General features: G+C 43.1%; 1 protein-coding gene across 3 annotated transcripts in view; it reads left to right on the top strand.

Moving 5' to 3' along the window:
* pear1 (platelet endothelial aggregation receptor 1) overlaps positions 1 to 27,184 on the top strand; it is a 79,806-nt gene that overhangs the window by 14,591 nt on the left and 38,031 nt on the right. For all 3 annotated transcript variants that reach the window (XM_075466307.1, XM_075466306.1, XM_075466308.1), the window contains exon 2: positions 26,643 to 26,753. In XM_075466307.1, the coding sequence (XP_075322422.1) occupies positions 26,647 to 26,753 (107 nt within the window). In that variant the 5' untranslated portion in view covers positions 26,643 to 26,646. The remainder of the gene's footprint in view (positions 1 to 26,642; positions 26,754 to 27,184) is intronic.

The following is a 27,184-nucleotide window of genomic DNA, read 5'->3' as shown; positions in this document are numbered from 1 at the left end:
ATATATATTGGGGGAACTCTGTATACTAATAAATATGGATGAAAAAGTGTTTTATCGTGGGGAGATCAGCTCTCTTTTTCTTTTCGCTGTGCTTCCCACAGCTTTCTGACCCTGCAGAGGAGGACAGAAGTAATTTGTTTCTGAGGCGATGTGAAGGGAAGAGAAAGACATTATGATCAAAGAAACTGCCTGTCGTGATAGTTAAATGAGGATAGAAGCACCGATGTTTAAAAAGAGTTAGAATCCGAAACATCAGAGGGGTTTATAGTGTAATAAAATGTTCCTGACTGAGGTGTAAGTTGGGCATTCATTATACTTTAAAACTTTAATTTCAGGCTTTCCAACGTCCTCCAAAAAAGACATTTACTTAAAAGAGGTTCTGACAGTGAGGACACCAGGAGATGCAGAGTTCCAGCTGTTATTTTGTCCCATTCTGCTCTGCAGAGGGAAAAATATGCAGATCCCTGGTTACAGCACAGCTTTGAATCTTTAACTATCGATTTGATTCTATAACGCATCACATATCGATTATTGGATGTTTCTAAAGAAGCATCTCGACATCCTTTTCTAATGACCATTCCAGTAGATGGGACTACATAAATATACATATAATAAGACGCTTAAAAACGTTATTTACCAGTACCTGAGATTATTCATGAGTTAAAAGTCATCCCATGAGATTCAAGTTGGACCGAGCTGAAGCGAGCTGAGTTAAGTTTACTGAGACAGAAAAAAAAGTGAAATAAACTGAAATCATAAAGATTAATCAGCTCTTTATCATCACAGAAAAACCTATCCCACTCAAGGTTTTCCATTGTTCCGCTGTCACTATGATGGTTCTGGTTAGAAAAATATCTAAACTTCTGGGTTATAGATTTTACAGTTTTTGGTACGTTTTCTTCTCATAGTTTCTAACCCTGGAAAGTAAGTTTTTGCCTATCACAGGTATCATGTTTAAATTGGGCACTAATTTTTATAATTTCTCAGGTGAGACAGTTTATTCTGTAATTGATATTAATATGAGATGTTGCAGAAACAGGTGTTAAAGCCATTTGGATGTTTAAACTAACTGGAAATGAAAGTGAAGTGAAATTGAGCTGATTGAACTAAATTTCTGTCTGCTTTTGTGCATTTTTTCTCCCGTTTCGTGATCTCATACATTCATCATTTTTATTGAAAGTTACAAGCGCCGTGACGTTATCATGAAGCGATAGGATTCTTCATTCGAAGCCAGAGTTTGGAGAGTTTCCTGGATGTTTAAAGTGCAGGAAGAGATGTGGAGGAAGTGTGCGTCCCGAGTCAACAATCCGCTCGTGATTTATGCCCAAACAATAGAAACAAAAACATTTTGAGAGCTCGATCGGGGACCACAGCCATTAAAACGATCTCGGTCTTAGAGACTTTATGACAGAAATGATGATCCAGTTGAGTCAGACATTCTTGGGCTATTTTGCGGCCAAAGAGTTACTCTCTGTGCCTTTTTTTATGGATCTGTTTAGCTCAGGATAGAATTACTCTTAATCTTTTAATTATTCAGTGTAATAACTTGATAACTTGAAGGATTTAACTGTAAACTTACTGCTGTAACTGAGCGATTCTTAAGTTCTGGGCTTTGTTTCAAACCTCAGACTCTACGGCTCCACACTGCGTTATGATAAAACACATCTTTCCTGAAGCTGGTGTGACTGCGAACTGGGAATTATTGTTATCAAATCAAATCAAATTTATTTATATAGCACATTTCATGTACAAAACAATTCAAAGTGCTTTACATAAAATAAAAACATTGCAGCAGGGAGTGGAAGAAGCATTAAAAATACATAAAAGAATATAAAGAGAAACAAATAAAATCATTTAAATTAATTTAAAAACAAGCAACAGTCCAGATAAGTTCAAAGATATCGTGCAGATTTCATGCATAGACACAAGAGAACAGAAATGTTTTTAACCTGGATTTAAAAATGTCTCCATTTGGTGAAAGTTTAATCTCCACTGGCAGTTTGTTCCACTTGTTTGCAGCATAACAGCTAAATGCTGCTTCTCCATGTTTAGTCTGGACTCTGGACTGGACCAGCTGACCTGAGTCCTTGGATCTAAGAGCTCTGCTGGCTTTATATTCTCTGAACAGATCACAGATTGTAAACCATCAGCAGGCTTTTAAAATCTATTCTGTGACTGACTGGAAGCCAGAGTAAAGATTTTAAAGCTGCTGTGATGTGTTCAGATCTCTTAGTCCGGGTTAAAACTCCAGCAGCAGCGTTCTGGATGAGCTGCAGATGTTTAATGATCTTTGTGGGAAGTCCAGTTAAAAGTGCATTACAGTAATGGAGTCTGCTGGAGATGAATGCATGGATGAGTTTCTCCTGGTCTTTCTGGGAATTATTGTTATGACACAGCTTTAAATTCATCATAGAGGTGTTTTAGGCAACAATGGCTGCATGAAATCGAGCTGTTTTCCAGTGATTGCTCGTGTGGTAAATCTTTAATTTGTCTTACGAGCTGCAGCCTTGTAACACTGAGGACCTCTGCTTCTTTTCCTGCTGTGAGAGTTTGCAGTACAATGCAAAGCTATGTTTTTTGGTCACAGTTTGTGGAAAGGCTGTGTTTTTTTTTACAAGTACTCTGTGTGTCTTTGTGCCAGCGTGATCCACAGAGCATTAGAGCACATATAATTACAGCACTGTATGGTCATGTCCCTCTCAAACCTCAGCCAGGGCCTCCATTTTGGGTTTTCCACCATTTCACTGGCTGAAGTTGGGATAAAGTCTTGTTTAAAGAGGCCAGATGTGACTTTTGTCTCAGGTGTGTTGGTGGGTTTCTGCTGGTCGTGCTGGGCAGAGGTGAGCTGGAGTTTGGATCGGTTTGTTTTTGTGGACCCCTCTGCTCCCTCTGACCAGCGAAGCCGCAGCCATCCGGCCTGTGGTTTGGGTCTGCAGCCTGGAGGACCGGGCGGCAGTTTGCGCTGTGGCTCTGCGCACGGGACAGAGCACGAGCCTTAAACGTGTCAGAGAAATTCAACAGGGAGAGGAAAAAGGCCTCCAGCTGGCAAGGGGCCCAGCTCGGGAGAAAAAAAAACCTCAGATCGCACACATCTGCAAAAAGTAAACACTTTTTGCATGAAAAAACAAAGATTATTTATTTGTTTTCTCATCTGGGTCTCTGGAGACAGCAGTTAGAGTATTTCTTTCTGCATTTCGCACATTTTAACCCTCCTCCAGTGGAATATTTGGTTCTGAGGATCAGATCTTTGGCGAAGGCTTGTGTATACGATGAAGAGTGTGTTTACAAATGGTTTCGAGGTGAAGTTTTCCGTTGATTTTCATAATCACCACGGCCCTGTGAGACTAATTTTAGCATCATTGTTTCACATGAGTTTAAGGACTCAATGTGAGTGAAGCTTGGCTTTAACTTTTGGGCCTAAACCTGAATCTCCTTTAGTGTGGAAGAACAGAGTGAAAGTCGATAGGCAGAACTTGTTGTTGGGCCGCAGATTCTCTCCAGAGATGGGACCGAGTCACACATGTGCAAGTCTCAAGAAAGTCCCTAGTAACTTTTCTTGGGCAAGTCAAAGTCACCTTATTATTGCAATTTTACCTGCAGAATCTGATCTTAATAAAGTGAAAAGACAAGATATAAGTAAGTGTCCCCCACCCCGTATCATATCAAGCTAACGTTAGCTAACTACCGACTAGGCTAACAGGATAATATTAGCTAATTTGACAAGCACTTACTGGTCAGAATGGATCTTCAAATGACGAACAAAGTTGGAAGTTGTCATCTGGCTGTCTGAGATGTTGATGCCGCATGTCTTGCACTGTGCTGTTCGTCTTTTGCCGTCAAAATGGTAATTACGGAAGCCGAAGACAATGGCTGTGTTCGAAACCGCATACTTCTCCTACTACTCCTACTACTCATACTGACTTTTTTCCCGAAAGCATACTAGATTCTCCGAAATGTTGGGTATGCATCATGAGGTTACTACTCATACTCAAACTACCCAAGATGCAACGTAACGTGACGTCGCCGATCGTCATTTCCTGTCAAAACGGCAGTTTCAAGCTAGCTACAACGAGGGTAGGTTCACTTCCTGTTTTCAAAACAAAAGCACCAATTGTATCGTAATGGCTTTCCCTATGATAAAAGGCAACGGGTATTTTATTTTTGTGAAAATAACAGGAAGTGCGTTGCTCACTGCGGCTAGCTTTAGTAGCGCCGAATTCGTGGGAGCAAAATTGTAAACAGCCGGTATTTTGTCAGGTTTTCAACACGTTGGGGATCTAAACGACTACTTTCTCGCCTGAAAATGTTTCAAATGTTGCTAAAGTTTACAGAGTTTAGAGCTTAAGGGAAATCAGCTTCAGGCCGGCTGATTTTGGCTCGGGCAGGAGCGAAATGCATTGTGGGTAAACGCTCTGCATACCCATGAGTATGGTAAGGTATGTAGAGAGGGCATGACTGATTGACAGGGTAGTGAACCATGACGCCATTCTCAGCCTGCGCTCCTACCATATTATTATATATTATTATATTATTATCCATATTATATATATATATATATAATTTTATATTCAAACTGAAAACATGAACTGAATAACTCTCGAGTCATTCAAGTCATCGTGTCTCAAGTCAAGTCAAGTGCCGAGTCTTTAACTTCCAAGTCCGAGTCGAGTCTCTGAACCTGAACCTGGAACCTGGAACCTGGAACCTGGAACCTGAACCTGAACCTAGAACCTGAACCTGAACCTGGAACCTGAACCTGAACCTGAACCTGAACCTGGAACCTGAACCTGGAACCTGAACCTGGAACCTGGAACCTGAACCCTGAACCTGAACCCTGAACCTGAACCTGAACCTGAACCTGAACCTGAACCTGAACCTGAACCTGAACCTGAACCTGGAACCTGAACCTGAACCTGAACCTGAACCTGAACCTGGAACCTGAACCTGGAACCTGAACCTGGAACCTGAACCTGAACCTGAACCTGAACCTGAACCTGGAACCTGAACCTGAACCTGGAACCTGAACCTGGAACCTGAACCTGGAACCTGAACCTGAACCTGAACCTGAATCTGAACCTGGAACCTGAAATAAGAATCAGGAAACAGCCAACGAAGGATTAGAGTTGACCCACACCACATAACAACAAAGGGCCCATAAAGCAGCGTGTTCTGTGGGTGACATTCCAGATGTTTAGAGGTTGTAAACAGCTCCACCAAACAGAGATTTTTCCCATCTGAACTTCTCTTTGTGATAAAATGCTCAAATGACCCAAAAATTCCGAAGATCAGAGGAACGAGTCTGAAGATTCGAATGATTTTTGTGAAAGTGCCTGAAACATTCATTCCCCCCTGCTTGAGCTCTCTGATCAATCAAATCAATCAAACTTTATTTATATAGCCCTTTACAATAGCCAACTGGCACTCAAAGTGCTTTACAACAGGATAAAAACAAGAATACATAAAACAAAACATAAAACACGATTCGGAAATGGTAAAAGTGCTAAAAAAAAGTGCTGCAGGGCATTAAAAGCCTTCCACAAGTGCAATACAATGAATTGAATAAAATTTGTTATCTGGTGCAGCTGGATGTGAAAGTGAAGTTAATGCAGTTCAGAGCGCTGAAACGCAGCCGAGCCTGCACACAACCCCTTAAATGTCGATCATGCGACGACTTCAGTGTAACAAAAGAGGTAAGATTGATGCAACAGCCACAAATCTGCAACACCGTGTGAGGACAGCCGCTGCAGAGGCCAAGAAAGCAGCACAACTGGAAGGCTTCTTTTTTTTTCCTGTTTTCATGATTCAGTGAGTGGAACCAAAGATAAACAGATGCCCCCCTCCCCCCCCCCCCCACACACACACACACACACACACACACACAAAAAGAAAGGAAAAAACAGTACGAAGCCTCAACATCAGACAGCAAGCAGCACACTGCACCGTGGATACATCACGCAGAGGATTTCTCTCGCTCGATTTGTCACAGGGAGCGAGGAGATGGACGCCTGCCGGCCACCTACGCACCACTCTCTCTGGAGGTACTCCGATGGCCACCACTGCCGGGGCATCTTCTGTTAGGAAGCTGTTGTTCCTGTTTTCTCCACTAGGGGAGTTCTGGAGCCCACCTGGAGGACGGTCTGGAGATTATTGCTCACACCTGAGTCTCGTCTATAATCATCAGCAGCAGGATAAGAGGAGCAGGTTTCCAGTCCTTCAGCGCCTGAGTGTTTTCCTGGTTAAACCAGAGTTATTTATTGAAGTTAACTTAAAGGGATAGTTCGCCTCTTTTGACAAGAAGCTGTATGACATCCCATATCAGCAACATCATTTATGAACATCTTCTTACCCCCTGCTGCGTCCTGTGAGCAGAGTTCCAGCCTCGTTTTGGTGTTGATGAAAGTAGTCCGGCTAGTTGGCTGGGGTTTAAAAAATAAAGCGTTTTGCTTCTCAAAACAATATGCGTTCAAAAGAGTAATACATTTGCAAGTTTTAAAAACATTTTAAAAGGGGACATTTTTGTCCCCTTTTAAAACAACCTAAAAACATCATATATTAATATTTTTTTCCACTTTATTTTTCATAAATATTTTATTCCACTTCAGTTCTGATCATAACCACCAAGTTTTCAATTATTTTCAAAATATTAACCCTTTAAATACCAGTGTATATGAGGTAAACATCAATTTCTGTTAAAACACACACACAAAAACTGGTGTATTTTCAATGTATGCAATGCAAAGTGAAATATTCTATGGGGGATTATTAGGTCTGGGATGAGTCATTGATGAGCTACAACATCAGTTTTTACAGCTTTTTAGTTTTTCTGCAATGGCAGATTACAGAAACGGCTCCCATAGACATCCATTATAATGAATACAGCATTAAAATGTATTGGCTGTGTTGTTTCTTTTTTTTAGTGGGATGCTTTATATGTAGAAATGCATATTTGCAAAATAAAAGTGGCTCTTTCCTTGATTTTGCTCTGCCAATGTGGCTCTTGTGAAAACAATAGTGAGTATCGCTGCTCTACATTCAAAGCCCCCCCCCCCCCGTTGTTGTTTTCTGTCTGAACCATCCTCCGGCTCGTCTGATTCCCAGAGAAGGTTCTGCTGACGGATTCCTCTCAGAGCTGCACGCGGAAACGCACAATCAGCTCGGCTTCTATCAGTGTTGCTGCAGTTCTCAACACAAAGTCGGCCTGCCGTGTGTTGATGTCCTCAAGTTGGCCCGAAGCAACAGCGTTACCACGGTGACCTTATCGTTAGGACCGTTGTTATCGGCGTGCTCTGCTCTCCATCACTGCGGGGACATCGGCTGTATCACCTCATGACCTCACTCCTGTGGTCACTCTCCAACAAAAACACACGTATGCACGGTTAACAACTGGTTAGGTGGGGTCATAACGTGTTGCATCATCGTTTTCTGCCTCTGCTGTTCAGCCCTAATTTAACTTTTACGTTCTTTAACCCTTTTACTTGGATATAAAGGCTTTTGGTGGGTCAACTGACTTTGGATCTGCTCCCAGTCAGAGCCACTGGTTTCCTTCTGAGAGAATTTGAGAAGGGAGAGATTTTTATTAGGGCTGGGCAACGATTAAAATGTTTAATCTAATTAATCGCATGATTTCCCTGATTAATCACGATTAATCGCATTTGTACGCAAAATCCAAAAATGAATTCAAAAGTAGTGTATAGCTTTTAGCATTTAGTTTTATTTTAAATGTGCTGCCATATGAATGAAAGTGCCATAACATTTGTTGTGCAAACACACTTTTAACATCAGCATCTTTCTGTAGTTTTTATGTAGAAGCCTCGCTCCACTGTCTGTTTCCTTGAATGACTTGCTGCTATCAGTTGTGTGTTTTGCCTTTAAGTGATATTTTAGACTGGAACTACTACGCTGAGAAGACAATTCAACTTGGCAGTGTTTACAGATGACTTTGGTTCTGTCGACTCCGCCGTCTGGAAGAACTTTAAAATGAAAATGGCCGAGTAAAAGTTCCGTACCCTTCTCCATGTTTGGTGGATCCGCCGATTACTTTCTTTTCCAGTTCCACAGCAGACAGCAACAGACTTTTACAAAATAAAAGCCTGTGAGCAACAGACTTTTACAATAATAAAACCTGCGCTAATGCGCGATAAAATATTTATCGGCGTTAAATAATTAACAAGTTAACGCGATAATAACGAGTTAACTCGCCCAGCACTAATTTTTATCCTGCTTTTCTTTGTTAAATATATCATCTCAAAGGACAATGCCTGAGGTCGCCAAGTGAAAACCAATAAAAAGGGCAAAGAGTTGACACGATTACATGAGATTGTTCAAATGCAGAAATGAGTGTAAAACGAGGGACAACTTGGCAGGCTGTCCTGGGAATCTGTCGTTAATTCATCCCCATGTTAAATCCTGGAAACTCTACCCAAACTGTAGGGAAGATCAGCTGACATGTTAATGAGATGCGGTTGCAGAATCAGGGGCCAAATGAAGACAATACAAGTGTCTGAAAGGGGTGAGAAAAGATGCAGACTCTGCAAGTTCAAGAGGCCAAAAGTTCGAGAGCTCCCTGCTCTCTCGAATCAATCTCACAAACAACGTACAGCACAGAGTTCACTAAGCAAAATCCTGACTTCCAAGTTCCCTGCAAGGCCTCCCTGACGTCGCCTCCCTTTTCATTGCCTCCCCAGATCATCGTATTGTCATGCAACTCCCCCGAGAACGTATGAGCTGCCAGGAGTTTTCCACTGGAGTGTTTTTCAGTGTGGAGGCTCTGCTTCAGTGCAGGGTGCCACCTTTTACCGTCTCCCAACTCTTTCCAGTAAACCGGGAAATGTGTGTAATAATGTGGCAGAACCGACAAATACCACCAAATCTGTGGGTGGGGGTTCTCATTTTTCTGGGTGTGGCATTTACTATCACCGTTTTCTGCAAGTGTAGGTGTTAAAGGGATAGTTCTCCTCTTTTGACATGAAGCTGTATGACATCCCATACTAGCAACATCATTTCTGAACATCTTCTTACCCCCTGCTGCGTCCTGTGAGCCGAGTTCCGGCCTCGTTTTGGCGTTGATGAAGGTAGTCCGGCTAGTTGGCTGGGGTTTAAAAAATAAAGCGTTTTGCTTCTCAAAACAATATGCGTTCAACAGAGTAATACATTTGCATCACAAAATCGTTCTCCAGAAAAAGTCAGACCTGTCACGCCCATGGGATTTTCCCCATGTTTTTAGTTTTATGTTTTATCATGCTTTAGGTTGTTTATGTTTTGTTTTTTGAGTTCATGTTTTAGCCTTGTCTTGTATTTAGTTTGCCATGGTCTTCCCCACAGTTTCTGTTAGCTCATTAGTTGTCACTCACGTCACCTGTTTGTCATTGTCCCCAGCTGCACTCAGTCACCCATCACTCCCAGTCAAGCCCCGATCAAGTTAAGTGTCCTTCATGTCTAGTCTTTTGTTTTGTTTTGTTCTTCAAAAAATATTCATGTATTTATTCCACAGTATGGTCTTGTTATCCGGCTCAGCCGCGTTTTTTGTTTAATTTGTTTGTAAAATAAACCAAGCTTACTTTTCTCACTTCTGGAGTCCGCATCCGTGTCCTACCCACCACCCAGTCCTGAGAAGACCTCACAATCGCTTGGCCCTATTTTCTCTCCCTTCGTATCACTGCCTGCTGTGTAGACCGTGCAGACCAAGCAGCAAACAACGTGACAGGTCGGCTGTCGGCAGGCAGCAGCAGGCAGTGATACGAAGAGAGAGAAAATAGGGCCAAGCGATAGTGAGGTCTTTGAACCAACTCAGACTGCAGGAAGAGCAGAGCTTCGAGGATAAGAACTAAATCATCCAGCTGCAGATATGTTGGTGCATTCGCTTTGTTTTCACACTGACATTTGGTTTCCTGGGTGTTTGATGGCCAAAGCGTGTCGAATGATTTCATAGAGTTTATGTCTGGCTGCAGGAGAGTTACAGCAGGTACACGGCTGCGCAAAGGTCTCTGATGTTAGGGCAAAAATTAGTTACATATTTCTTCAATACAGAGAGAAACACAAAGCCTGAATTTCACTCATTCAATTTAATTAATTTTTGTCATCTAAAAAAGAAAAATGATACTTCTTTGGAGAATTGCGTTCTCAGAAAATAATAATTTTTTGTAATATTTGTAATGAGGATAAATCAACGTTAAAGCTATAAATTAAGTTTTTTGTTGTAGAATTTAGTAAAGTAACCTTTCCTGCCTTTCTGTCTGAGGAAAGAATCATCTTAAAGGGATAAGATGATCAGGGGATTCCTGGAGAACGATTTTGTGATGCAAATGTATTACTCTGTTGAACGCATATTGTTTTGAGAAGCAAAACGCTTTATTTTTTAAACCCCAGCCAACTAGCCGGACTACCTTCATCAACACCAAAACGAGGCTGGAACTCTGCTCACAGGACGCAGCAGGGGGTAAGAAGATGTTCATAAATGATGTTGCTGATATGGGATGTCATACAGCTTCATGTCGAAAGAGGCGAACTATCCCTTTAAGCGTCCCAGCCGCCCACCCACCCGACATGAAACAGGGCAGCGACTCACTGGGGAGTGTTCGCCAGCCTCGCTGCGGTCTGCAGAACCCGTCCTGCGCGCCAAGACGATAACCCAGATGCAGAGGATTGTGGGTTTTATATTCAGTTTACTGTAACTCCAGTTTAATGTGAGGGTGGGATGGGGGGGAGGGGGGGGGGGGGGGGGGGGGGGGGGGGGACCGTGGCTGCGGTCGGCGTGTGTCACATGGAGGACCCCGGCTGCTTTATTCCAGTTTCTGTCAATTTCTTTAGAGATGTTTTCATTCTGGGAGCTGAACTTTGAGTTTGTGATGCAAACTTTCAGCTGTTTTCTCCAAAATGTTTTCAGATCAAAATCAAAGTGATCGTTTAAATCTCCATATACACACCCCAGGTTTATGGGCCAGCTTTTAAGTGTGATGGTGTGCAGCAGCTCTTTAATCACATGCGTGTTGCCAGGAAACATTTGAGTCGATCTGTGTCGTTTGGTCTCCATCTTTGTGCCTTTTGTTTCACCCGTTTGTAACGAGTGCTGCAGGGTGCGCTGGTTTCTAATTTACTTCTTCATGTCAGGGCCCATAAAAGGGCCTCCTGGAACTTTAGTTTCAAAGCGCTCAGTTGTTTGACTTTGCTTTGGGTGGGTTCGAACACTCGGGAATAGTCTCATACGGCAACGATTGTTCATTTCTGCTTTCTCATTGTTGTAATGGCACTATAATGGAGCACTTATGCCTCCCTTTGGAACCCCTGCTTGAGTAAATCACCCCCGAAAGTTCAGCTGCATATTGATGGATCGGGCTCGCTCGTGTTGTTATGAAACCGGCCTCAGTGATTAACAGCAATCTGAGAGATTAGAGAACATCTTGATCACATGAATCTAATTCATAATTGTGGATTGATTGCGCTCAGTTAATCATTTTAAAGTCTTTTTAAAACATAGAAAGGTTGGAATTGTACGTAAAATGTAAACAAAACAAAAGTTATTTCACTGCAGGCAGTTCGTAGTTCAGTTAATCTCACTGTAGTTTAAGAAAAGGCCATTTAAAGGCCACGTAAATAATGTAAATAGCAAAAACTACCTAAAATATTCCACTGAATTATAACTGTTGATGCATTAAGACGTGAGAAGTGTTTTAATGAAACGTGGGCAGTTAAATTCATTATGTGAGAATGCATCACTTACATACACGTCAGTATTTATGTCTGAAATGTGTCTGAAAAGCAGGATTGTACAAACAGAAACAGCTGGAACAGAAGGGAAAATGCAAATTAAAGACAAACATTTTTATTCACCTGAATACGTGCCCAAAATATTTCACACTTTTCTCAATTTCAGACAGCAACACTGCAAGTTTTTAAGACTTTGTCATGTTTTAATTCCTTCTCACAATATTTAAAAGACGTTCTGACACTGAGAGTTTCAGGTGCCCCCCCCCCTCCCCATTTTTCCACATTTCAAGAATGCTTTAACCCTTTAGATATTCTGCTCTGAAGAGGGAGAAATATGCGAATCCCTTCAGATCTTTCTCACATTTGTGGACAAACTGGAGATCCTCTGAACATCTTTGCTCCTCAGAGACTCAGCTTCTCATAATAATCACCTGTTGACATGTTTGAAATGACAAGATTAGCATTTTTTTTTCCCTATTTCTAGCCCTAAATTGCCCCCTGTATCTAATTTTTTTGGAGTGTGTTGCATTCTATGTACAGTATATTAATACATATAATGAAGTTAACAAAAAACATTAAATATTTTGGGTACAAACTGTCTGCAAACTAATTAAAAGTTAATAAATTAACAGCAGTCTCTGCTTTATTCAGAGTTGGGGTTAGGCTTTGCCTCCCTCTAACACAGAGGTGTGGTGAACTTATCATGAATAATTTACTGTCAGGGTAGCATAAGTCAGCAGCATTTTGATTCATCACGCTCTGCCTTACCAGGTAAGATGCATTGCACCTGCAGGATCATGTCATAACTCAACAGAAGAAGTCCTACGAGACAACCTTCAGTGTTTCTTTTGTAGCCTCGTTGCCTTTTTTGGACTTTAAAAACAGTGCAGAGAAAAAAAGGCATTGACAGGTTTCAGGTTATTGATGCTGGAATAACCTGCTGGTCTTTTAGAGCTTTAAATAAAGGGAAACGGCGTCTGAAAGATGTTGCATTCTGCAGTTGCTGAGTCTGACATCAGAACAGCACGACATATAACTGAACTCTGGTAACACTATCCCTCTCAGTTCCTTAGACTGTCTCTCTTAACACTCCATTCAAAATGCCATTACATCTAGTTTATTTTCCTTAGACTTTCCCTTCCAGCGTGTGACTAATATTTTCTACCTCAATTAGCGCAGCAACTGTGGAGAAATAAATACAGAGACAGAAATGTGAGGTTAGGTGGAAAGGAAACAGGCACAAGGCAAACAATTTGATCCGTGCCATGTGTTTTTCTTCAAATGTCACCAGAGTTTTAAGAAGGCTTATTAAGAGGTAACCTGTCATTAGTTTTAATCCAACTTAAGAAACTGAAATCCCTTATTTTCATTCTGTACGGCTGATTCCAGGGTTGGCTCCTGCAGTCTGCATCCGTCTTCGTGCGGGACACTAAACCCCCGAATCGCTCCAGTCAACCCGTTAAGAAGATTTTCAGTCTAACACGTTTAGCCGTCAGACAAAAAGAAACGGGAAAATGTTTGAATGAGGGCAGCTTTATTCAGAATTCAGCTGCAACTCTTCACCATTTGCAGAACGATGTAAAAAGAAGAACTTTGGAGCGTGAACAGAGGGTCTCGGCACATTTGAGTTGAGCCGAACGTACACATGCAGGAACGATTCAACTCCAACCGTATCATCTGGGCCTGTTAGTCCGGCCTAAAGAAGCTAAATGTGGCACATTTTCAGGTGTTCAAACTAGGGCTGGGCAACGATTAAAATTTTTAATCTAATTAATCGCATGATTTCCCTGATTAATCACGTTTAATCGCATTTGTACGCAAAATCCCAAAATGAATCCAAAAGTAGTGTATAGCTTTTAGCATTTAGCATGGTTTTAAATGTGCTGCCATATGAATGAAAGGGCCATAACATTTGTTGTGCAAACACACTTTTAACATCAGCATCTTTCTGTAGTTTTTATGTAGAAGCCTCGCTCCACTGTCTGTTTCCTTGAATGACTTGCTGCTATCAGTTGTGTGTTTTGCCTTTAAGTGATATTTTAGACTGGAACTACTACGCTGAGAAGACAATTCAACTTGGCAGTGTTTACAGATGACTTTGGTTCTGTCGACTCCGCCGTCTGGAAGAACTTTAAAATGAAAATGGCCGAGTAAAAGTTCCGTACCCTTCTCCATGTTTGGTGGATCCGCCGATTACTTTCTTTTCCTGTTCCGCAGCAGACAGCAGCAGACTTTTACAAAATAAAAGCCTGTGAGCAGCAGACTTTTACAAAATAAAAGCCTACTAAACAGGGGTGGTCCGTGGCGTAGTGGGTTGAGCAGGCGCCCCATGTACAGAGGCTATAGTCCTCGCTGCAGCTGGCCCACTCTGACATCGGCTCAGGTTCACCTGATGGCCATTATTTCTCTTGGATGCTCATCAGGCTCAGACTTATAACAGTGTAGCCTAACATGCAGATCTGCATTTACATGTTTCACTTCTCTTCAGTGTCAAATTCCTGTTTGGGACCATGTTGTAAATGCTGTTATAATGCATATATACAGAAGATTTTCTTCTAAAAAGCACAGTTCTTGCTGTATTTTTCTACACTTAAAGCCACCGGAGCTGCCAACAATTTTCTCTTTAACTATCAGTCATCTGTTGTTTTATTCTGGCACATAAATAATCTTTTTTCTGTCTTTTTGGAGCATTGCTTAGTTCAGTTTGAGTTATTTATTCGTCTAGTTTATCCATGAATCTTATCCAGTTCTTTTTCTTGGTATGTAACTTTATTCTATTTTCTCTATTTTCTCTTTTTTCTCTATTCTTTTGTTTTAGTATGTGGGTCATCTATTTATTTAATCTCCACTGCAGCTCATAAAAAATAATATTAATTTGTTCATGTTAATGGTCCATTGGATTTGTTTTGGATTTTGGTTTTGGACTCAAGCATTTTTTTTAAGGACCTTTTTCTGCAAATTTACCAGATTTACTTAGTGTTTATAGTCCCTCAGTTCTTAAATCCTCCGTTTTTGGTCTGTTTGTTTGTTTTTAATTCACGACACGATCCTTTAATACTTTGGACTCTGAGGTGGGGTAGAACTGGGGTCGGGAAGATGGGGTGGGGGCTTGGACAGTATTGATTTTGATGCCTGATGTCATGACAATAAATGATTTTATTGTTTTTTAACACGTTTTGCATTTCAAATTTAGTAAGCAAATTGTGCAGTTATAAAGTCTGAATTATTAAGACAAAACAGGAGTTTTAAGATGCAACTGTAGTTCTATGAGTACAAAACTTCAATGTTGTTGTGAGGGGTGACCGCACCCCTGGCCACCCCTTAGCTCCGCTCCTGGCTCTTATTGTAATAATAATGGCTCGATTGCATGAAATCAAACCAAAATACAAACAATCATGTTTTCTTATCAGCATTAATTCATGCTGTGGGGCCTGTGATGGTGACATAATACGGTAATAACATGACTCTGAGATTAAAATGAAAACAGAGCATCTGTTTTCGCTCGGGCTTTGTTTTCACCGAAGCCCCTGTGCGGTTCTGGAAAGTGCATTGCGGGTTCTTTAAACAGCTTACAGCATTCCTCAGTTGGTTTCGACGTGTGTAAGCGTGGGTCGATGAGTCAGTAGATGCAGGATGAATTAACAAAATGTCCTCAGATGCTAAAAATAGTTTTCCTCTGAACTTGTTTCAATGCATGGGACTCGTTTGATGTGTCCAAAACATGGAAACACACGATCAGTCCATGGAGCAGTGGGATGAAGTGCAGACATTGAGAACGCACACTTGTATGCGCTCCTTTGTGTGCGGTTATTTGCTTATTTTCTATCGGTTTATAGAGCCACATCAAAGATTCACCATGCTGAATGAGATTGTCTGTTTTTTTCATCACAAAATAAGACCAAAACTATGCTGGCGCAGCTTCTGCTGTTGTGTTTTTTTTGTTTTTTTTACTGATCTCGGTCCAGACTTTACAGTGAATGTGAACTCCGGAGGTGTGCATACATTACCGCCAGCTAGCTCCATGCATCAAATACGATCGGAAAAACTTGTGATACATGCAGTTTATGCTTTTTTTTTTGCTGCAGCCAAGCCAAAAAAGCTGCAGTCTGGAAAGAGCTCAAAGGAAATAAAGGTTGCTTACAACTGAATGCAATGGAGAAGACGCTGTTATGAGAAAAGGAGGAAGGAAGATGAATCAGTCCGTCACAGTTCCCTGCAAAACTCCTGCCCCGCTCCGTACAGTTAAAACACAGACTTGTCTTTTTAAAGACTCCCTTTCCAGATGATGGTGAGACCACCTGGAGCTCCAGACGTCTACCTGCCCCCTTCCCTCCGTAGGTAACCCAAACATGCGAAGAAAACAGCAGCTGCCTTTCAAAACAACTCCGTCTGCACTCATTAAGCGCTCTTTCTCAGCGTTTAAGAATCCCCATGTGGTTTGAAGCCTTTCTCTAATGAAGCGCAATTAAAAAGAAGAGAAGGTAATGAAAAATATTTACCCCCAGTCCCATGCAGTGGTGGGTGAAGTCGATGACTCCTCTAAATAAAAACCACATGCCCGCTCTTATAAAATTGTTTTTGTGGCGCAGATCTTTTAGGCGTTAGCGTTTGTGCCAGCGAGCGAATTGACTTCTGACGGTGGGTAGGAGAGAAGTAAGGAGTTTATCTGAAACAGAGGATCAGGGCACTCAATCTGATTTATGCTGCCGTCCTCATCACGCCAAAGCAGTCAACTGATGTGATGGAGATGCATGTCTTCACCGAGCCTCTGACTGATTGCAGATATGTTTATAGCTTCGAACAGCTTCTACAAACACGATAATTGCTTTGAAGTGCCTGTAAAGTACACAAAGAACACGTTTTGTGAACATAAAGTGGCTCTAATGGGAAATGAACCGCTGACCTTGGCAGTATTAAAGCAATGTATTATTCATCAAACCACAGACCAGCCTTCTTCTCATCTCAGGAAAACTCCCAAAAATTCCCCCAAGCACGGTGACTCGAGATGTAAATATGTGCGTGAAAAGTGAGAGAAGTGCGTCTCTCCTCCACAAACAGACGACAGAAAGGAGACGGAGCTGGAAAGTTGACTGACCAATAACTGGTCAAATCTACGCGTTAGTTTTTCTCTTGCTTAACCAGAATCCCACCCACATTCTTAACCTTTTACTTCTTTAAACTCACTCAGTGGGGTTACATGGTCCTGAAAGGATCGGATTATTGGCTAAATTACAATAAAACTGAGTTATTAGAGGGATAGTTCGCCTCTTTTGACATGAAGCTGTATGACATCCCATATTAGCAACATCATTTATGAACATTTTCTTACCCCCTGCTGCGTCCTGTGAGCAGAGTTCCAGCCTCGTTTTGGTGTTGATGAAGGTAGTCTGGCTAGTTGGCTGGGGTTTAAAAATAAAGCGTTTTGCTTCTCAAAACAATATGCGTTCAAAAGAGTAATACATTTGCATTGCATCCTGATTCAGATCAAGACATTATTAACAGGCTTGTGCAGAACTTAACAATCTGTTGAAGAGTGTGTTGAAGCAGGGCAACATCTAAAACCTGCAGGACAGCGGCCCTCGAGGACCGACTTTCGACATCCCTGATGTAGACCCACTCAGTGGGGTTACATGGCACTGAAAGGATCGGATTATTGGCTAAATTACAATCAGACTGAGTTATTAAGTGCATGGATCGGATCGGATTAAGACCCCGAGATAACTGGGTTGAAAGTCACTCTAAACCTGCTTGTAGACGCTGAAGCACGTGGTGAATCAGACTTTGCGTTCAGCGCATGCTCCAGATGTTTTCCCGGGGTCGTGACCCGGAAGTCAAAGGAGACGATATTCCTGTTGTTGTCGCCGTCAGAAAGAAACAAACAACGCGATGGAGAATGCTCCGTTTGGCATCGCGTTTGTGGAACAAGCAGCTCATCACAGACCAAATGTAGAGGGACGTAGCTTCATCTGGCTCTGCGTTCTCCATCTTTCTCCAATGCCTGAGTTTGTTGTTGTTGGTGGTGGTGAAGAGGTCAACAGGAAGTGGCTCTATTAGCAACAGTTGGAATGGGTACAGCGCCACCTATCACACCGGGGTATGACACGCTTTGTGCCTCTGATCCCATTCATTCACCGCCATATATCCAAGGAGAATTACCCTTGCCCGAATAAGGAACATAACCCAACTATAGCTATAATCGAATTAATCTCATCATGTAGACCCACTGAGTGTTGCAAACCCTTTTACGTGACAGCTGGTTTTCCAAACAAAACTTTCACACTTCTAACAGTCTCTGGTGCAGATAAATTGATAGATATCTCTTAAACTGCAGACCAACCAATGCTCCTGCTGAGTAAGATCGTTTATTAATAATACTGACGCTTCGGTCCTCCCGGGCCTTTGTTGTAAAGCTGTGAGAAGAGACATCGCCTCCACAGGGATCACCCTTTGTCTGTCTGCGCGGCTCTTATTCAATCAGTTATTATTCAATCACTGCACCCCATGAGTGTTTTTTAAGTTGGAAGTTACACTTTCAGAGATTGTAACCCACTTAGAACACACATTCCAGGCTATTTACAACCTTATTCACAAAGATTACATATCTAATGAGTAAAAACATCAACCTCCTGGCTTTTATAAGTCCTTCAAATGATTTAGTCATGTGAACTCTTACTTTTAAATGTATCATGGCTGAAAATTAAAGGTCCAGGCTTCTTCGTTCAAAACTTAATAATGTTTGTAAAGGAAGATTCCACGAAACTTCCACTTTCTCCAGCTGAATTCCATTATTAAGGCCCTGTAATGATGAGATGCTGATCCCATTAGTAGTGGAACATTCAATGCCATCACTGATATTGAACTACTTCTAGGTAAGAGGGTGAGTGCAGCATTCACCTTTTATCACGGAGCCCTGCACTTACAGTAGCTCTTTAGTTTGTGTTTTTTAAATGTTTTAAATTATATCAGCACATATCAGAGTATCTTGTACCTTTTTTTAATATCTTGATTTCAGTATAGACGTACAAAAGGCTACAGATAAGCCTCGTTTAAAGGGTTTGGGGTTACAGCTATTTGCAAGCAGAAGAGTAAATCTACTGGTTTCTTTGTTGTATAAATTGGTTAATTCTCCATCATTTTCCTCAACCCACATGTTTAAGTAGTATATTACATAGTAAACCTCAAGTTAATATCCTCAAAGCTATGATTTTATTATAAATTCTTGCCTTTGTTTTTATATCACCTTCACATAAGCAGAAGATGCCATTTATGTATCTGCAACACTTCACTATTTTCAGACCAAATGGATGTTGAACTGATGAAAATAGCTTTAGGTCCACACCATTAAAACACAAGCCACAGCCAAGCGAGGCATATTCAGAGAAGTGTTGTCTAACACTATTAGAGTTTAAACGGACTTCAGCATCTGACTTAACACAGGCTGAGTTTACCTAAATCAGTTTCTAGAAAATTGATGTTGACTAGTTTCTTGTTAGAGGGCCATTATTTGCTCTCCGGTTTAAGGAGTCCTGACATCCACCAGAGTCCTGACATGCACCAGAGTCCTGACATGCACCTGAACCCTGACATGCACCAGAGTCCTGACATGCACCTGAACCCTGACATGCGCCAGAGTCCTGACATGCACCAGAGTCCTGACATGCGCCAGAGTCCTGACATGCGCCAGAGTCCTGACATGCGCCAGAGTCCTGACATGCGCCAGAGTCCTGACATGCGCCAGAGTCCTGACATGCACCAGAGTCCTGACATGCGCCAGAGTCCTGACATGCACCGTAGTCCTGACATGCACCGTAGTCCTGACATGCATCGTAGTCCTGACATGCACCGTAGTCCTGACATGCACCGTAGTCCTGACATGCACCATAGTCCTGACATGCACCGTAGTCCTGACATGCACCGGAGTCCAGACATGCACCAGAATCCAGATATGCACCAGAATCCTGACATGCAACAGAGTCCTGACATGCACCGTAGTCCTGACATGCACCGGAGTCCAGACATGCACCAGAATCCTGACATGCACCAGAGTCCTGACATGCACCAGAGTCCTGACATGCACCAGAATCCTGAAATGTACCAGACTCCTGACATGCACCTTAGTCCTGACATGCACCGTGGTCCTGACACGCACCGTAGTCCTGACACGCACCAGAATCCTGACATGGACCAGAGTCCTGACATGCATCAGAGTCCTGACATGCACCAGAGTCCTGACACGCACTAGAGTCCTGACACGCACCAGAGTCCTGACAGGCACCAGAGTCCTGACATGCACCAGAGTCCTGACATGTCCCGGAGTCCTGACATGCACCAGAGTCCTGACATGCACCAGAGTCCTGACATGAACCAGAGTCCTGACATGCAGTCCTGATATGCACCGGAGTCCTGACATGTCCCGGAGTCCTGACATGCACCAGAGTCCTGACATGCACCAGAATCCTGACATGCACCAGAGTCCTGACATGCACCGGAGTCCTGACATGCATCGTTGTCTTGACATGCACCAGAATCCTGACATGCGCCAGAGTCCTGACATGCACCAGAGTCCTGACATGCACCGTAGTCCTGACATGCATCATAGTCCTGACATGCACCAGAGTCCTGACATGCACCAGAGTCCTGACATGCACCATAGTCCTGACATGCACCAGAGTCCTGACATGCACCGTAGTCCTGACATGCACCAGAGTCCTGACATGCACCGTAGTCCTGACATGCGCCAGAGTCCTGACATCCACCGGAGTCCTGACATGCGCCAGAGTCCTGACATCCACCGGAGTCCTGACATGCACCGTAGTCCTGACATGCACCAGACTCCTGACATGCACCAGAGTCCTGACATGCACCGTAGTCCTGACATGCATCAGAGTCCTGACATGCACCGTAGTCCTGACATGCACCGTAGTCCTGACATGCACCGTAGTCCTGACATGCACCAGAGTCCTGACATGCACCGTAGTCCTGACATGCACCGTAGTCCTGACATGCATCAGAGTCCTGACATGCACCAGAGTCCTGACATGCATCAGAGTCCTGACATGCACCAGAGTCCTGACATGCACCAGAGTCCTGACATGCACCGTAGTCCTGACATGCATCAGAGTCCTGACATGCACCAGAGTCCTGACATGCAACAGAGTCCTGACATGCACCAGAGTCCTGACATGCACCGTAGTCCTGACATGCACCAGAGTCCTGACATGCACCAGAATCCTGACATGTGCCAGAGTCCTGACATACACCAGAGTCCTGACATGCACCAGAGTCCTGACATGCACCGTAGTCCTGACATGCATCAGAGTCCTGACATGCACCGTAGTCCTGACATGCATCAGAGTCCTGACATGCACCAGAGTCCTGACATGCACCAGAGTCCTGACATGCACCAGAGTCCTGACATGCACCGGATTCCTGACATGCACCGTAGTCCTGACATGCACCGCAGTCCTGACATGCACCAGAGTCCTGACATGCACCAGAGTCCTGACATGCACCGTAGTCCTGACATGCACCGTAGTCCTGACATGCACCAGAGTCCTGACATGCACCAGAATCCTGACATGTGCCAGAGTCCTGACATGCACCAGAGTCCTGACATGCACCGTAGTCCTGACATGCATCAGAGTCCTGACATGCAACAGAGTCCTGACATGCACCAGAGTCCTGACATGCACCCGATTCCTGACATGCACCGTAGTCCTGACATGCACCGTAGTCCTGACATGCACCGTAGTCCTGACATGCACCAGAGTCCTGACATGCACCAGATTCCTGACATGCACCGTAGTCCTGACATGCACCGTAGTCCTGACATGCACCGTAGTCCTGACATGCACCGTAGTCCTGACGTGCATCAGAGTCCTGACATGCACCAGAGTCCTGACATGCGCCAGAGTCCTGACATGCACCAGAGTCCTGACATGCACCAGAGTCCTGACATGCACCAGAGTCCTGACATGCATCAGAGTCCTGACATGCATCAGAGTCCTGACATGCACCAGAGTCCAGACATGCATCAGAGTCCTGACATGCACCAGAGTCCTGACATGCACCAGAGTCCTGACATGCACCAGAGTCCTGATATGCACCGGATTCCTGACATGCACCGTAGTCCTGACATGCACCGTAGTCCTGACATGCACCGTAGTCCTGACATGCATCAGAGTCCTGACATGCACCAGAGTCCTGACATGCACCAGAGTCCTGACATGCACCGTAGTCCTGACATGCATCAGAGTCCTGACATGCATCAGAGTCCTGACATGCATCAGAGTCCTGACATGCACCAGAGTCCTGACATGCACCAGAGTCCAGACATGCATCAGAGTCCTGACATGCACCAGAGTCCTGACATGCGCCAGAGTCCTGACATGCACCGTAGTCCTGACATGCACCGGAGTCCTGACATGCACCGTAGTCCTGACATGCATCAGAGTCCTGACATGCACCAGAGTCCTGACATGCACCAGAGTCCTGACATGCACCGTAGTCCTGACATGCATCAGAGTCCTGACATGCACCAGAGTCCTGACATGCACCGTAGTCCTGACATGCATCAGAGTCCTGACATGCATCAGAGTCCTGACATGCATCAGAGTCCTGACATGCACCAGAGTCCTGACATGCACCAGAGTCCAGACATGCATCAGAGTCCTGACATGCACCAGAGTCCAGACATGCATCAGAGTCCTGACATGCACCAGAGTCCTGACATGCACCAGAGTCCTGACATGCACCGGAGTCCTGACATGGACCAGAATCCTGACATGCACCAGAGTCCTGACATGCACCAGAGTCCTGACATGCACTAGAGTCCTGACATGCACCAGAGTCCTGACATGCAGTGGCACGGTCGAACACAATTGTCCATTAAATGTTTTGCCCATTTTCTGCTGAGATTTTCCAAAACAGTCTCAGGAACATCAGCGGGTGAAAGTAGCAGAGAATATTCCAGAGAATTGAATGCCTGTGTACATGTTCTGGGTGCCGGTAAGAGCTGCTCCGTCATTCTGCTGTCTGCTGACCCTTTGCAAGCTGCTTTTCACATCACATAATCACATATTATTGATTTCAACATAACGAGGAGCTCCGTCTGCTCTTTCAGTGTGTAATAAAGACAAAAAAAGTGATTACCATATCCTAATTTATAAGTTTGGACAAAGGCGCATGCTCAAAACTCTCCGTTATTCACAAGAGATTTGTTGTCTGTATCATTCAAATCATAGCTGGCATCTCACATGCCATTTCAGGGAATTTTAGGCTTTCCATTTCCTTATATTGTCCAGTTATTGATGAACAAGGCGCCACGACATTGTCGGCTTTAGCTCAGTCTGTAGAATCTTTCTTTTTTATCCTTCTTCAGATAGCACACCGGTGATGTTCATGCTGCTTCCCCACTTTCGTGACTGGCTATATTTAAAAGTATCCCTCATCCTTAAAGGCTAAAGCCAGTTTTTGGCCTGACTTGCTGATTCTGGGATGTTTTCTCCAGATTAGAATTTGAAAAACAGCTGAGCTGGAGCTGGAGCGGTTATAAAAAGCCACCTCAGAAAATTTCCTGATACCAGCACGTTGAATTAAAATGCAAATATGCGTATGAAAAGTGGAAGAAAGACAAAGCCACAAACGAAAAAGACATGAAGCAGACATGGTCAGAAACAGGATGTGGCTGGACAGTGGACTGATGCAATGGAAACGACTGGAATCAAACACACGAATCATAAAGTTTCATCAAGTCAAGGTTGCAGCCTGGCTCTCAGGATGGCAGTGCTGGTCTGTTTAGTGGACCTGACAAAATGTTGGCCTTCCTATTAGGTCGAGACTGAAATAAATTAGCCAAAAGTTTCTTTTGAATGGGCATTGATGGTCCCCAGAGGACGATTCAACTGTTTTGAACTGACTCCTGCACAGTCGTGACACTTTTGGTTCAGTGTGAGACGAATCGATAACTATTGGATTGTCATTTTGTGCGCATGTTCCTGCCCCGTTTGGGGGGAACTGCAAAGGTTAATCCAAAGGCTTCTGCACCCTGTGTCCTTCTATGAAATCTACACGTTTCCACACATGCACAGCGAGGACTGCCTTGTTTTTCCCTGAGTTCTGACAGACAACAAGACAGTACGGGTGCACAGATCCGATATTTGTATCGGTATCGGTACCGATATTGAATAAAATTCTACATCGGGTATTGTGACAATGGGCCGATCCAGCATCTGAACAAAACAATAGCTTCTGTTGCTCGGTAAAAACTAACAAATATAGTTTTTACCGAGCTACAGAAGCTATTGTTTTGTTCAGATGCTTTTTTTAATGGATGTTTAATTCCCATTAGCACTAAACTATATAAAGAGCTGATTGCTATTTATTTTGAAAGTCTACCAACCAAGCTAGTGAAGCTATTGTTTTTTTTTCTCGATTTCAGCTCCTTTATTATCTAATATTTATTTTGTTTCACATTGGATTGTGAATCCCTAATTGCACCGACAGAACCAGTTACACTTGTTATATTTTTAAGGTTAAGATGGTTTTACTGATGCACAATTATTAAATAAATAAGTAATTCAGTACATTTATATCTGTTTATTTGTTTTTATAAAAAAATAGGAAAGAAAGTTTGTCAAGTCTGATGTTGCCGTGCACAAAAAGAATGATCCCAGCCTTTTCCACACAATGAAAAGTACCGTTTGTTACCATAATCCCACACTGTTTTTCTGTATTGGATCGCTATCGGATCGTCATTGGATTGTTATTGGATCTTTATCGGATCTTTATCGGATCCTTATCAGATCGGTATCGGATCGTCATTGGATCGCTATCGGATCTTTATCGGATCGGTATCGGATCCTTATCAGATCGGTATCGGATTGTCATTGGATCGCTATCGGATCGTTATCGTATCGTTATCGTATCGTTATCGAGCAAAGACTTTGCAGCTGCTTCCCAGAACAGGGCAAATGAAGTGGGATACAGTGCAACCATTATAACATATGGTGCCTGAAACGAGCCTCCAGTTTACTTTTCTGGCACATACTTACAGCATGCTTGCTGCACAGACAGCCTGCAGGGTGTACAACTCTGAACTATGTGTGGGGAACCGAAAAATGAGAAAACCTGTTTTTATTATAAATCCCTTTGGCACAAAACCACGATTTAACCTTTACAACTTTTCTCATCCCTTAGTTTTCATTCAATGTAAACGACCTCGTGCTACAGCATCGTGTCATCAGAGTCTGTCTGTAAATAAGAAGGCTTTGCTGTGAGACGAATGTGAGCATTTAGTATGTTTGTGCTCAGTCTTGGTTAAAATGACTTAAAAAAAGTGAAGTTTAGGTTTCAATCTGTACACTGGAAAAAATGCCCCTCCAAAAATAAGTAAAAAAACAACAAATAAAAGACGTTTTTGCTTGAAATAAGCAAAAAAATCTGCCAATGGAACTACTGAAAATCGGCTTGTCAAGATTTCTTGAAATAAGATGTGATATTTAGGACTTTGGAGTTAAAAGTGATCTTGAAATTAGCTTAAAAACCTCTTCAAATGGAAAAAAAAGCTTGTTTCATATGATATGTGACTCAAAACAATTTGTTTTCAAGACTTTTTCACTTAACAAGATATTCAAGATGTATTGTCTTCAAACAAGTCCCTATATCTGGCTGAAATAGTACTTGTTAGGCAGTTGTGTCTTATATTAAGTGTAATGAGATATTTGGACTAGAAATTAGACAAATATACTTGGTAAGACTTTGATTTTTTTCCAGTGTAAAATTTGATTAAACTTTGGTGCTTGAAGATAAAACTGTTTGCAGTAAGAAAGATAATCCTACTGAGATATCTGAGATGTTTTTAAAATGAGCCTCTTGACTGAAGGTAATCCCCCTCAGTCCATCATGTCACTGTCCCAGCATGTCAGTAATCTCCAAGGCCACGAGCAGAAGACACAAGGGCTCGTGGTGCATCAATTGCGTCACAGGGACTTGGTGAGAAAACAGTGAGCGATCCCATGTCAACACGATGTCCCCATTCTCAAGACGCGCCGTTACATTCCCACGATACTTTCACCACAAGGCTCACCCGACTGGCCTGCTGAACCCCTGCTCATTTCCACGGATATTTTAAGGGATAAAAAATGCAGAAATAAACGGTCTCCCTTCAGCTCCCTTGGAGCCTAACTGGATTCCCGTGCCGGGACACTTTGTTTGGCCGGTTCTCTGATGGGATCCAGATGCTGCCGGAGTGCAGAAGAGGACGGCAGAGTCGTGTGGAGGCTTCTCTGCACTGATTGATAGGCGTCAGGTTTAAGATGGGAGTCACGTTTCTTGCGTCCGATCAGCCTTTCGCCGTCTCGTATTCTCTCTCCGTGACGCTCTCCATCTTTGCTGCCAGCTGTCGGGGCGACTGCTGAAGCTGAGCTTTATGTTCTCTGCTGAGACGCTGCTGGAGCTCAGCAGGGAGCAGACCGCGTTACGCTCCATTCTGGCTCTTCGCCCCACTTCTACAGAGCACTTAATGAACTCTTTTATGGTCGGAGGGTAAATCTTAACTGCACTTTATGCTGTTGGTAAACAGCAAAAATCTTTCCATCCACCACACTGTGAACCGTTGATTGCAGAAAATTAAAACCAAAGCAATTAATGCAAATCTCAAGTTGGAGAATGTTTTCCACAGTGAACAAAGCTGGTTTCGTTTAAGAGGCTGCACAGACGTCTCTAAAAACTACACAAATATGTCACCTTTTCGTGCATTATTGCTTTACAGATTATAAAAAAAGGACTGTAAATGCCATTTAATGTACAAAAATGCAGCCTCTTCTGTCTTCTGATCTGTTAAAACAATAGAAATTTGGCCTCTTTCTGTCCACACTAAAGCGATTTTGCAGTCCTCTGTAAATATCTTCTCTTTCTCTCTTTCTTTCTTCCCCCCTCAGGACCATGCCGACTCTGCACAGCTCTGCTGTCCTGCCTTTTTTCGGCCTCCTGATTGGTCTTAGCTGCTCCCTGGACCCAAGAGACCCCAATGTGTGCAGTTTGTGGGAGAGGTGAGGCCCCTTCGACTGCGACAAGCAAACAGCTGCTGCAGTTATCGCATCAAGTGATCGCGTTTTCACGTCTGGTGCACGTTGACTTGAAGGCGATGGCCGTTTGAGACCATCTGAAACATGCGGTTAAAAGTGATTATTGGGAGAAACTTTTGACTGCTACTGTGAATGAGCAGGTCAAAGGAGAAAAGTAACGGCATCGAAACAGTCTTTTTCAAAATGCAGCAAAACTGACCCGATGACGCCACTGATCTTTGTGCCAGATTTCATGACAAAGCTTCTGATGGTTGCTGAAACATTCCTTTCAAAACCACAAACATGTGAATTATCAAAATCATTTGGCTTCATCATCTGGGAACGTCTCCGCTTATATTCATCTAATCTATACAGCAGATGCTGAAATATTTCACAGGATAAGTGGAGAATTTTTC

Source organism: Odontesthes bonariensis, chromosome 5 (assembly GCF_027942865.1).
Source record: "Odontesthes bonariensis isolate fOdoBon6 chromosome 5, fOdoBon6.hap1, whole genome shotgun sequence".
NCBI lineage: Eukaryota > Metazoa > Chordata > Actinopteri > Atheriniformes > Atherinopsidae > Odontesthes > Odontesthes bonariensis.
This window is presented reverse-complemented; position numbering and strand designations above follow the sequence as displayed.